We start from the raw sequence: 13,819 nt of genomic DNA on the forward strand, positions 1-13,819 counted from the left end.
AGCCAGAGGCTAAGTCCAAAGTTGTAAAGTATTTTGGTTCGTTAGACCCCAAACTGTCTAGAGCGTCATGTATATGAGCAATCGGCCAATTCTGACGCGGCTCTAAACTATTTAATTTCCTAAAATCGATACAAAACGCCAAGTATTTGTCCCTGGTTTAGGTATCATGCACACGGAAAACTCCAAGGGCTAGTTGATTCGCGAATAACTCCCTGGTCTAACATTACATCAACTTGCCTTCGAACTTCTGCTTGAACATGAGGTGCATGTCTATACGGCCGGGAACGAACTGGGGACTATCGGTATGAATTTCATGTTTGATTCCTGAATAATTACCAAGTGGCCCACCATCTACTTGGAAAATGTCAACATAATCTGATATCAACCCTGTAATTTCAGACATTTCATTTTTTGACAAATGATTTTCATTTAGTTTCACTTTAGACATAACTTCTTGCACTTGTGGATTAATAGTATCTTTAGACTCCATATTATTTTTTATTTGATCAATTTTGCTACTTTCTTTAGAAGACATATTTACACTATTGACCTTTTCACATGTTACTGATGAAAATGGAGTTACAAGTTTTGGAAGAACACGAGAAAATGTACCCAACTTGGTGCGGGGATACAAAGTAATTGGATCATCAGTAGCATTCATAACTAGTAAATGCGCACAATTGTCGATAACACTTGATGTAGTGTTTGCAACTAAAACACCAAGCGCTGTAATGCGTCTTCCACCTTGACAAAGGCCTATAGAATTTACTGGCAATTTATTGGAAAGTTTGGCGCGAACAATTGATTGAGAGTGCGGAGGAATTTCTTGTTTTCAAGAACACGAATTTGGCTCTTTTGTTTAGAGTAAGCGTGTCTGTCGCACAATTTATCACAGCACCGTGTTTCCTTAAAACATAGATCCCAAAATAACAGTCTCAGAAAGATTGTGAGCAACATTCAAAGGTGTGACAAAAATACTACCATCTATTGACAATGGAAGGGTTACAAAACCAGCAATATGCATATCACTACCGTTTGCTGCTCGAGCTAGACTTATACGCGATTGTTCCATTTTGTAAGAACCCATAGGCAAATTTGTAATAAGCCAATCATAATCAATTAAATTTATTGACGCACCAGTATCTACCAGACATTGAACTGATCTGTTTTGAATAGACGCTGAGATGGTATTCCACTCAGATAATTTGATATCGATCTTGCGGTCATGCCTGGAAGATTTTGATTGTCTACGCGATCGTTCTGGACTTTGTGAAGGTGGGCGGACTGAGCGCGCATTATATTATCACATCTTTGTTTTACTCTTGATTTACGTTCATGTTGAGAAGAATTTCTATCTTCCCCACTTGCATGTTTCCCAACATATTTCCCTTCAAACTTGGCAAATGGGGATGTTAGTTTAACGGTTTACCGTCTATGCCTTTTCGTGCATAGCAATTCCTCCATTTGTGACCTGTATAGCCACAACGGAAGCATACAATTGACCTAGTAGGCCTAGAATTTCTACTGGAATTTGGAGTGGTATTTACATTTTGCTCTACATTTTCCAATCTTGAAGAAATATTTGCCACCAAACCAGTAATTTTGTCTAAGGCCGAAGTTGTAGGATCAGAGGAGACAGGCGACTGTTTAGCTTTGTCATGATGTGAAATAAGAGACTCATTTGCAGGCTCATTTGCTGAAAGCTCTACTGAAATGGCAAGTCTCGCTGCTTCAAGGGCAGCCGTGAATGATTCGGGCTGTTTCGAGAATACAAAAGCCCGCACTTTTGGCAATAAATTTCGAATGAAAATTGACATCAGCTCAGCGTCTGTCTTCTTTGCCTGCCTACCCCACAACATAATATCAGAGGCATAGTCATCAATAGATTCGGACACCTGTTGACGACGGGTTAACAATTGCGACTCAATGCCCCATAACCATGATTGACCTTCAAAGTGATCTTTGAGTAACTTGTGTATTTTATCAACAGTGTTTTTGTCAGCCTCCTCAATTCTTTCCAAATAAACGCTAGCGTGACCATCAATGACTGCATTTAAAGCCAAGAGGATTTGGGATCGGTATAATCTCTCAACTGCGCATAATTATTGAATTTGCGAATAAAAGTATCAAGATCATCCTTTGGACCCCTGAATATTTGAGACCAAAACCACGCATGTCATATTTGAAAGACATGTCTGAATAATCCACAATACTATCGGTCTCACTGTCACTATCTGAATTACTATGATCACTTTGAGACTCCTCTTTTACATCATTATCACTCATGTTAACAAATACACACGATCATCATATCATATAACCAGAGAACATGATAAAATAATACACGGTGATCATCGGATCACATACGATATAACATTGTTTATAATATATTACTCACAACATACGCAGTAAATAGTGATGACAGTTTGGATATGATCAATGAAAATAAACTAAGTCCAGCCGCGTAACGATTTGAAAATTGAAAAAAAGTCCAGACAGTAAAGAATGAAACAAATATTTCGCTACGAAAAATTTTCAAAGTCCAAACAGTAAAGGATTACAAAAATAAATGACTGCAAAAATATTCTAAGTCCATAGGACGATGAACCAATGTTTCATCCAACAGACAATCAGTCAAGCGCTCAGAAAATTGTTCAAGTACCACGCGCCCTATTCAATTTTAAAGAATTACTGCATGTATCTCCAATCAATGATAACAATTATAACAAAGGTAAATCAGGGTATGTCAATCAATAGGATTTAATCCAAACAGTACATCATCAATAATTTCACATAAAGTGGCTGAGATTATGCATAATGAGATCAAGCTGACAGAAACTGACAAAGAACGTATCTTTATACTTTACCAAACAAAGAACTTATAGGGCATTGCCCCAAACACTATATACGCTTCTGAAATTGAAAAGGCCTAAATGTCTGCTTGATCACAATGCATGTACAACAATATTTTTGCTAGCTCGCCAATACATAATAAAATAAATATAAATTCTAGTTTGCCATAAACGATAAATAAGACAAAAACAACGGACTTACATGTTTTACGTGCAATATACGGCCTCCCTGCCAGCCAAGCTGTCCATTCTTGTGACGACAAATGACACGATGTAACTCACAATACCCTTGTGTGTATAATGTGTGCGAATGTATGCGAGAAATGAACAAAATTGCAAACGGGACTCCAAATAACATAAAAATGATTGACCGAAAGGATTCTTCCACCATGTATTATGAATTTAAATTGGGGAATTAGTCATGGGAAGGAAGAGCGAGGTACCAGATTTGGAGTCCCAAGGGATGAGGGACTGCACGGATACGGAAATGCCAAACGCTAAATGAACAAGGTGAAACAGAAATTACGTATCATAGAATTTATTATGAATTTACTTAAACTGATCAAAATACAAGGTGTATGAATTAATATAAAACCTTACCAGAGTTACATCACATAAGTAGTATAATTTAATATGAATCACGTGCAAGACATGATGACATTAGAATCGTCATCATGTTACCAGTCTAACTATTCATCGTGAACCAAAGTTGAGTAGATGTGCATCAGTCGCAAGGCTAGCAAGGAGTGACGAATTTATTAACGGAGAACCAAATCATTGGTTCACTCAGTGCAATTGATGCACGGAATCGGATATAAAAACGTTCACTTGATGAATGGTTATTCATGGCTTTCTGCCCTATGATCAATAATCAATTATTGACTGAATTATCGTCACAACACATCAAAACAAAAATACAACTGCAGAGATTATCCCAATCTGTCCAGATGATGTTTGCATTTTCACAATCTATAGATTAACAACTTATTGTGGATCCTATAATACAGACATGGAAATAGACAAGACGTGTGTTGAACCAATGCCACTATGAGGAATGATCTAATTCTGATAGTCACTATAAACCGCGGGCATAAACAGCGGAGCTCTGTGATTTGTAGAGCGTTTTATAAATGCTCTTGTAATAATAAGGGTGAAAATATCTATTTTGTTTAAACTAAGATTAAAGGTAGTTGACATTTTTAACAATCTTATCGTAAACAGTTGTGAAATGCGACTGCGCCGAGTTACCAGCACCTACTAATGGCAGAAAGACTGGGTGCAACACTCCTTACGTTGACTATGGAACTACATGTATGCAAGAATGCAACCATGGATATATGCCTACCATTCCACATTACATAACATGTGAAGATGGTGGTCAAGGGACTGGAGAATGGAGTGACACCGTCCTAACCTGTGAAGGTAAAATTAAAATTTTGTTCACCGTACTGTATACCATAACATTTTGAATTGTTTTAAGGTAGACTATAGGGTTAGAGTTATTTTTAATAACTATCATTAATTAAAAGATGTTTTGTAAACTTAAAACTGGATCTTTTTGTAATTCCCAATTATAATAAGATCCCTTTACATCGATTTTTCCTGATCGATTTAACGAGCATGGAATTACTTGCGTGTGTCAAACAGGTCTTTTATGATATTGAAAATGTTAAAAAAACAAATACAATATAATCTCGAAAGTATCCATTTGAAACCTATTAACAATCATGATTTTATATTTTTGAATCTAACTATTTCAGTTATCCAATGTGAACCACCAGAGGTTTCTTCAAATACTCATAGTCATTTAGTAAGCTGTTCAGTAGGACAGTCACAGACAGTTAACACCAACCCTGATCAATATCACCAGTATGGGTCACTTTGTAGTTTTGGGTGTGACCAAGGGTATGTGAGCAGGGGTGGGTCTGTCAGAAGAACATGTATGCTCTCAGGACAATGGGATGGATCGCCACTTGTTTGTGTTGGTAGGTATTTGCATCGGTTAAGTATGAATGCAGACTGCAATGTGATTATCTTGACATTTATTCTCAGTCGTGTAATTGACTTTGAAAGTTATTCTGGTTGACAAGATTTATTTAAGCACAATTTATACATATCTGTAGTTTATATTTGACTTATTAATTAGGTTTATTTAAATAATACCAAAACCAATTTCACCCATATGATCTTACTTGTTCTCTTCTTTAGATGAACAGGTTCCGGCGTTGACATGTCCCTCTTCCAGATTATACTACGCAGGTCGTGGTCAATCGTTTGTCGACATTAACTATGGTGATTGGGAGCCTGTACAGGTACTATATATAATGATCTTCCTGAACTCTAATCTCATCTCTTCTCCTGTCCTCTCCTACCTTCCTCATGTTTCATTTTGTTTTTCTGTTGTGTTTTTCACACAAATACCTTATTTGTAATGTACCTAAAATACGTTTATAAATGTAACTGTATTGTAATTTCAACTTGGTTCACATCGAATCTTATTCATCCCTATTCAGTTTTTCACATAAATACCTTATTTGTAATGTACCTAAAATACGTTTATAAATGTAACTGCGTTGTAATTCCACTTTGTCCACATCGAATCTCATCCATCCCTATTCAGGCACTTGATCTGGGAATGTTAGTAAATGCCACTCTGACATCCATTAACAACCAGCAAGTGAGCGGTACTAAAACATCCAGGTTTAGTGAAGGCGACCACTTTCTGACTTACCGAGCCATTGACGCATCCGGAAACATTGCGTATTGCTACATGCGTATTTCGATCAGAGGTAAGGGGCAATAATATTCCATTTTTTTAGCATTCTCTTCATTTCTTCGTTTCATTTGCCAATAAGAATATTAATCCACATATTATCTAGTTACATTAACAGTTCGCAGTTTGAGAGCTAGATGACTAAAGCCATCTTTCCTCATATTAAAGTGTTCACCAGAATATCCACTATATTTGTCTCGCTACATGAACAGCCAGCAATTTTAGAGCGAGTTGACAAAATAAGTAATCACCGTATATATTTGCTTATTGCTCAAAGAAAGACTCAACCATTCATGACCATCTCAAAATTCAAAACAACCATGACAATGGACATCCGCAGTATGAGTTTTACAAACCATTATAGAAATCTTAAAACAATTTCAAATACTCTTTTTAATTTTGATTTGCTTCAGTTACTCGCTGTCTGCCACTTCCTCTACCCAATAACGCCCAAACTGAACTTGCATCTGGAGAAGGATCGTGCATAGGCAGACCTGTCTATGGTTCAGAGTGTGTCCTACGATGTAACGATGGTTACCATTTGCCAAATAATGAACCACAGGTTAGCCGTCTTTGTGAAAGATTGTCTGAAACAAGCAGCATCGGTTATTGGTCTGGAGCAGGTTCAAGTTGCTTAGGTAGGTACACTAAATTTGAATATCAAAATTAATACATTTTAAACGGACTCATTCATCGAACATCAATGAGCACAGTTTCTATAAAAGTACACGTAACACGATAATGACTTTAATTTCGCTATAAAAATAAACAGCTCCGAGCAATTGAATATATGAATACAAAAGCCACCCAAGTCCATACTTTGGCCAATTTGAGTTAAGCATGGGAAATTGTTGCTATACGTAGGCCTGTCATATGTATGAAAGAACAACTCAAATTCATCCTCTGTGTCTATTGAGCATGTGAAAAATAGCATGTATGAAAGAATCACCCAATTCCATTATTTAAGTCTTGTAACACATTGATTGAAATCCAGTATGTATAAAAGTCCACTTGTAACACATTCATTGCTAGAGAGTGACATTAAAACAAAAAATGGGTTTAATAAAGGAAAGTGTGTGGTTTATATTACATGGCAGAATGCTTATCAACATTATACATACCTGTGTGCTTTATTTTGTATTATCTTACTAGTGGTAATCTCATTCTAACATTGTTGTCTTTGTATATGATTCAAAAAACCACCCAAGTCCAAAATTTAAAATGAACCCCACGAAGTCCCTGAAATGCTAATCGTCATACCTAATACAGGTTAATCCACTCATTTGCACGTAAAACTTACCATATTGACCAGGTAAATCTAACTGAAGGAATTAAAATGATACACAGGTTTTTCTTTCAAAATCACTTCCCATGGACTTGGGTGGCTTTTGTATTCATGTATTCAACATATATGTGTATGTATGTTTTTTGCACGTGCGTTTTTAGTTGCATTATTATAGTTCCCACATGGTGAACCTAGTGCATAAGATTCACCAATATTTTGTTATTACTATTGATGAACCATTACGATAGGCAGGTCCCAAAGTGCATGCCAGCGCATGATAACATATAGCTGTAGCGAATATCTGTTCTCCGCTGCAAGTTTCAGTTTTCTTGCTAAGGTTATGCGATTTCTGCTCGCTTATTAGCTCTATTCGGGGCTTTGTTATCTGCTTCTCTAACAAGAATGGCGAAAGTACTCTCCAGACGTATGTCGTGATATTACATGCAGCATGAAGCATGACTGTAACGATACCGTTTGCCTTTTTATTGCATATAGGAAATAATGTTTTCTTATTGTTTTGTTTGTAGCCAATACGTGCTCCGTTCCAATAATAAGTAATGGATACATCACTGGATGTGCAGTTGAGGTCCCATTTCAACACTCCTGTCAATTCAGATGTAACAATGGTTATGAGTCCGCTGATGGAAGAGGAAATGTCGTCTTCAGGACATGTCTAAAAGACGGGACATGGAGTGGACAAGACGTCCAGTGTCAAGGTATCAATTACGACACAAAATTATTTTTACGGTATAAAGTCACTTTATTGTATGTAGCTTATCAAATTTGGAGTAAAAAGGGAACCTTTAACAACCTGCAGTTTTGTCCAAAGGTTAACTTTCTTCTGTGTAAAAAATCAATTTCATTGTGTTTAGGAAACAAAAAAAAATAATATTGATACATTTTTTATCATGTTTTACTTTGTCAGCTGTTCAGTGCCCAAGTATCAGCTCCGTTAATCAAGGCAGTGTTCAACCAAGTTCATGTACAAGTGGCAATCCTTTGAAATATAGAAATGCGTGTTCCTTTAACTGTAACAATGGATTCAGTCTCTATGGACCACGACATATCTACTGTACAGGTTGGGGATATTGGAGTGATTCCCGCTCGCCAACTTGTGACGGTAAGCATAGGAATTATAGCATGAAAAGATTGTTTCTTCCTATCATAACAATAATTCATAACAATGGAACCATTATCAATACATCACCAACAACAATACCGTCATCAACACCAACATCCCCCACCACCAAAGCAACAACTTATGGCATACAACGCTAACAACACCACGATCTATACATGACCTGCATGTGATCTACATCAGTCATTACCAACAACGTCACTTTGTTTCTAATACCTTTCCCATTGTCATATTTTCGTTCGACTCATTTCTTTAGACGTTGAAAGGCCTGTTTTCGACTCGAATTGTCCGCGGACCATTTATGAAGATGCACCACGGTTGGCACGGGCAGCAATTGTTATGCTTGATGAGCCAACAGCCACAGACAATTCCGGTACACCACAAGTTAGAAGGTATGTGCCACTTGAGTTAATGAAATTCCATTCGCTTTTTGATTGTCTGTTGTAGAATTTCTATAGATTTGAAATCGAGATATTTATATATGACATGAATAAGAACCAATTCTGCAAATCATAAGAATATCAAATGCCTTCAAATTTAGATTCCAAAACACAGATCTTGAGGTGCTGAACTCGCTTGAATCTGTTGATTTGGTGATATTTAAAGTAGCGGAACATCCCTTCGAGGCATCCATTGATCTCTCGCACAAGCCATGTAAAGCTCACAACTTTGCAACCTTGTGTATACATCCTAGGCATGTCAGGAGAAGTTTTCAAAATTCCCTCCTTTAGTCCGATTGGATCATCATGTCACGTATATTAAACGTCCAGTCTTATCTACCAAAAAACGTTTCAAAACGTAAAAAGCGGCCAAAGTTTAAAAAATCTTTCCTGGGTGGCTTTTCACCCTTTTTTAAACTTGGTCCCATTTAGTAAAGTAGTAATAACATGAAGAATGAGTCCTAATTTTTACATGCAACCATTATCAAAAACATTTCAAGGTTTATGTTTTATTATATTGCGTGATCATAAAGAGTAGTAGAGTATTATATATACTTAGCAAATTGACTGTGTGTCAACCTGCTACATATAGGCCCTACATCTGTACATAAGGCGCAGAATCGCACATGACGATGAAGAATTAAACAAAGTGAGTATTTGCTACAAAATACATTATAACGTCTATACGGAAAAAAACTTCAATTACGCACGAACATTAATTCATTTGCTCTACAAAATAAACACTGAACCAACAAGTAGCCTATAGATGACTTCGTATGGGTCTTTAGAAACTTTCATAAATGGGACCAAGTTTAAAAAGGGTGAAAAGCCACACAGGAAAGATTTTTAAACTTTGGCCGCTTTTTACGTTTTGAAACGTTTTTGGTAGATATTAATTCTTTTTTGAGGTAAAAAATATTGCGCGCTAAGTGGTTCTTTGTAGCCATGCGAGGTGAACTAGTTGGATATCCATATTTCGCGGTTAATGGTGCTTTGTAGCCCTGCGGGGCAAACTAGTTGGATATCCATATTTCGGGGTGAGTGGTTTTTGAAGCTCCGAGGGCAAACTAGTTGGATATCCATATTTCGCGGTTAGCGGTTCTTTTGTAACCCTGCGGGGCAAACTAGTTGGATATCCATATTTCGCGGTTAGTGGTTTTAACGACCCGTAACCACCCCAATCAGCTGCATACCGCATCCAGCTATTTTATTTATCAAAATACTAGTTTTTTAATGCTATGGGGTTAACAGAATTATTTAAAAATAATAGCTGAACCCAATAGTTCAGCCAAGGACTGGAAACGACATATTGATGACTTTATATAGAGTGTATTCAATAAACCCAAGGCGGAACGAGAGTTGCTAAGTAACCGCTATCCGAACCATAAACACACATGCATGATCAGACAACGAGTATTCAATTTCCTCATAGCATCCCACGTTGTTCACACGTCAGTCGCATTTGGCGGTGTTGGTTTGTTAGCCCTCCAAGTTATAACATCGTTCACTTTGTGTTGAACATTGTATGTGAGCCTCGCTGTAATAACATAAAGATCAGTCTGATCAGTGTGATATCACAGAGCAGACCCTTGAGAGGGCACTTGGCTCATTTGCATGGCAGTCGGACTCTCCATTGTATTTGTTCATGTGTGTATGGAGAGCCACTCTTGGAGCCCATGGGACTTAGGCTAGGTCCTCAGGTAGAGTCAGACGCTGTATGTACTAGAAACGCCCATTCTTGATTCTGCGTTCATTCAATGTTAGCATTAAATTTGTATTGCCCGGCGGCCCCGCGTAATGGAAAAACCTGAATTTGTTACATAAAAAGAAATGAAAATTAAAAAGGCAAGGTTCCACCTGAGTACATATTAAATGGGTGTAGAATTTTTTTTCAAATATATATATGAATTTAGACAAACATACGGGATATAATGAACCTTTGACATGACGCCATGATGACATGATTTTATTAGTCGTTTTATATATCACCTATACCGTGTATCATAATACCAGTATTTGTAATTTTATATTATATAGAACTAATAGTTTGCATCATAAATGCGCAGTTCATATGCACAGACGATTACTAATCTTCACGACTTCAAAATAACATTTTACAAAGCAGGTAATAGGTGCTGGCCTTGTCCTATTGTACTTGTTCATTTGTGTATGGAGAGCTCACTGACCTGTTTGGCTGTTAATAGAGGTCAATGGAATAGCTTCTTTATGGGGCACCTCTCCATCGGTTTCAGGGCGCAGTTCATTGAACTCAGCGGGATTCTATTGCAAGTGCTTTTATATTATTACAAAACGGATCGTGGTTATTGCCTTGACAAACCTAATAAATAATTCATACCAGGGATGAATAAATCCAGGGGTGCGGACATTTCATTGGTCGCAAACCACCGGGATTCGATACAAGTTTGCGTTGTAAATGAATGCGTGAATAAGAGTGTCATCCCCTTGGCGCGATATTTGATTTCTAATTATACTCAAGTTGCCGTTGAAAATGCCTAAAAATCATCAAGATATTGCAATACTGTCTAAAGTGATGTAAAATTGTGGCAAATTTGTATGATTTATCGCACATAATTTCTGCGTAGCGTGGAGAATCATTTACATAGGATTTTGGAGAAAAAATGTGATAATTTTAGGGAAATATAGAATGGCGGAAGAAACAAATAAAACATTTTCCTGGAATGTGTAGACCATACTCCTATTGATTTCTATACTGAAATAATTCTTAAAATGAAGTTGTTGGATGATTTTAGTTGGCATTTCGAGAACGTAAACATGTAGGCAGATAGTAGAGAGGGCACTCTATTCACGAGATTTCTTTTCCAACGCCAAAATAGCACGAATTTTGGTGGTTTGCGAGTGAAGAGTGTCCGCACTATCGATGGGCTACGTAACTGTTCAATAGGTTTTTGTAAATGAGCTAGTGTTAGTGGGTAAGCTGTACATCTCTTTTGCATTGTTAAGACAACCACGCTAGGTTTTTCGATCAACGTACTATGCGTGTTTGGTCAAGCGAGGATAATTTGTAAAGCAGCAAGTAATGGTGAGGATGTTGCCCTTTTTTTTTACTTTTGACTTTTGATTTAGCCCAAAATGAATCAATAAAATCGTGTATAAGATATTTGTGGGGATATTTGGGCGCTATTACAACAATTTAAATAAATGGGCACTTCTGGGTTGGATATATTATAGACTCTATAGAATTTAAGTATGATATATTTTCGATGGTAAATATATTTTCACTTTCAAAGTTTGTAGTTTTCATAATTGCAATTTCTTAATATTATATAAAAGGTGAGAATAAGACTATAAATGTAAGAGTATGGGATAATTTTGATTGTTAATAAATGCGAAACGCCGGCGGTAGACATCAGCAATATCAGGGATTGCCGCGATTCTTGCAGTAGCTTTTATGAATAGAATACAATAGTGGATACAATAGCGGATACAATAGCGGAACAATAGAGCTCTCTTACGGGCAAATAAACCTCGTCGCGTTTTGCTAAATTTCACTTCTTCTTTTTCATGAACTAACCGTTATTTTTTTAAACTTGTGGCAAAACTTCGACCGAAGTTTTTAATGTTAAATGTTAATGTGCTATTTTGGATGGGTTTTGGTTTATACATATAGCGTGACATATTGTTTTCTTACCAGAAACGCAGGAGATCCTGGTCCAGGCACAAGTTTTCCTGAAGGGCAAACACGAATTGTGTACCTAGCAGAAGATACAACTGGAAACTCTGCCAGATGTGATGTCATTATCAATGTCAGAGGTACAAATAAGAATGACAATATATTTTAATACAAATATTGTGTTTCTCATAGTACCCAGGACCGCCCGAGAGCTGGGCAGGTGACATTCTGTAGAATGTGGTAATGTACACTATACAAGCTGGTTGAATTAGTTGACTTGGGATTGTTTTGATAATTTTTAAACCAACGCATTCCTCTATTGGCTATTTATTTTAAATGGGCTAACTTTCGAAATATGTGTGCTCTTAGCCTCAGAATCTTCAGGCTTGTGAGATGCTGTGTCCGTTATCCTCCTTATTGGCGTATTGGCGTATTTCTACAAGTTGTAGTCATCTAAAAAGCGTAAAACACTGAAAAGCTCCAGCTGAAAAGTCACTGTCGAGTAACGGAATTCAATTTATGTGTCATTTTATGTATGTATTTATGCTTTGCTGACTATTCTATCCTTCTGTATACTGCGCCAAAAAGTATCAAAACACTTCGGAAAAACTCTTGATTCTAATCCTGCATATTAAGACACCCCATTAAATCCAAATTTTGCAGTATTGATCATACGTTTGGATTATGTGTCATTTTATGTATGTATTTATGCTTTGCTGACTATCCTATCCTTCTATATACTGCGCCAAAAAGTATCAAAACACTTCGGAAAAACTCTTAATTCTAATCCTGCATATTAAGACACCCCATTTAATCAAATGTGACCTCAAGAAGTAAAGTTACACGCATTTGATGAGACAAAGGTTCAGTTTTAAAAGTGACAAACTTTAAAAATCCACGGACTAGAATTTTGGTTTGAATGTGGAGGCTGGTTCATCAATCGATTCGATTGAAAACAATGGTGAGATTAAGGATAAAGGTGAAAAGTACATTGAAGAAAAAATTATGCGCTTGTTGGAATTTCGCCTTGCATAGGCAAGTTTGTCACTTTTAAAAGGCGACTTTCGGCCATTCAAATGCTTGTAGATTTCCTTGTAGAGGTCGCAGCAGATGCAAGGAGGCTTCAAAATGCGCAGAATAAGAAATTGCATCTATTGAAAACATTAATTTATCCAGATGTGGTTTAAGTTTAAGATTAGGGTTTTTTCCAAGTGTTCAGATATTTGTTGGGCCTATTTTAATATATATTTTATATATTAAAATATATTATTTAAATGCATCATTTGGTTTCGTGTTAGCCACAGCGATTCCAACATGTTTAACTTCTTGTTAATAAATAGTTCATAGGTGCCCAAGTCTTGCCGCTCCACCTGGCGGCACAGTAACGTGTACTGATGGCGTGATTTACGGATCAACATGTACGTTTACGTGCAATTCTGGTTACCAGCCGCAAGGTTCCGTAATTCGAACATGTGAAGTCGACTCAATGACGTCAACAACATACTGGAGTGGAACTGAAACTCAATGTAACGGTAAGTGGCTTGACAATGAATAAGGCAGTATCCTACTTAAATGCCAAGACTCAGAGCCAGTCGACCCAATCTTCACCCTGCGCCAGCTTCAGGAGAAATCAATAGAACAGCAAAGACCACTTTACATGGTCTTCATCGACTTCACCT

General features: G+C 37.0%; 1 protein-coding gene across 1 annotated transcript in view; it reads left to right on the forward strand.

Moving 5' to 3' along the window:
- LOC140154783 (uncharacterized) overlaps window positions 1-13,819 on the forward strand; it is a 53,658-nt gene that overhangs the window by 14,880 nt on the left and 24,959 nt on the right. Inside the window, exons 10-19 of the mRNA XM_072177350.1 lie at window positions 4,074-4,274; window positions 4,613-4,837; window positions 5,061-5,164; window positions 5,473-5,641; window positions 6,039-6,263; window positions 7,438-7,626; window positions 7,836-8,030; window positions 8,305-8,440; window positions 12,162-12,280; window positions 13,481-13,672. Of these exons, the coding sequence (XP_072033451.1) occupies window positions 4,074-4,274; window positions 4,613-4,837; window positions 5,061-5,164; window positions 5,473-5,641; window positions 6,039-6,263; window positions 7,438-7,626; window positions 7,836-8,030; window positions 8,305-8,440; window positions 12,162-12,280; window positions 13,481-13,672 (1,755 nt within the window). The remainder of the gene's footprint in view (window positions 1-4,073; window positions 4,275-4,612; window positions 4,838-5,060; window positions 5,165-5,472; window positions 5,642-6,038; window positions 6,264-7,437; window positions 7,627-7,835; window positions 8,031-8,304; window positions 8,441-12,161; window positions 12,281-13,480; window positions 13,673-13,819) is intronic.

The sequence above is a fragment of the Amphiura filiformis genome, chromosome 6 (genome assembly GCF_039555335.1).
Source record: "Amphiura filiformis chromosome 6, Afil_fr2py, whole genome shotgun sequence".
Classification (NCBI taxonomy): Eukaryota; Metazoa; Echinodermata; class Ophiuroidea; order Amphilepidida; family Amphiuridae; genus Amphiura; species Amphiura filiformis.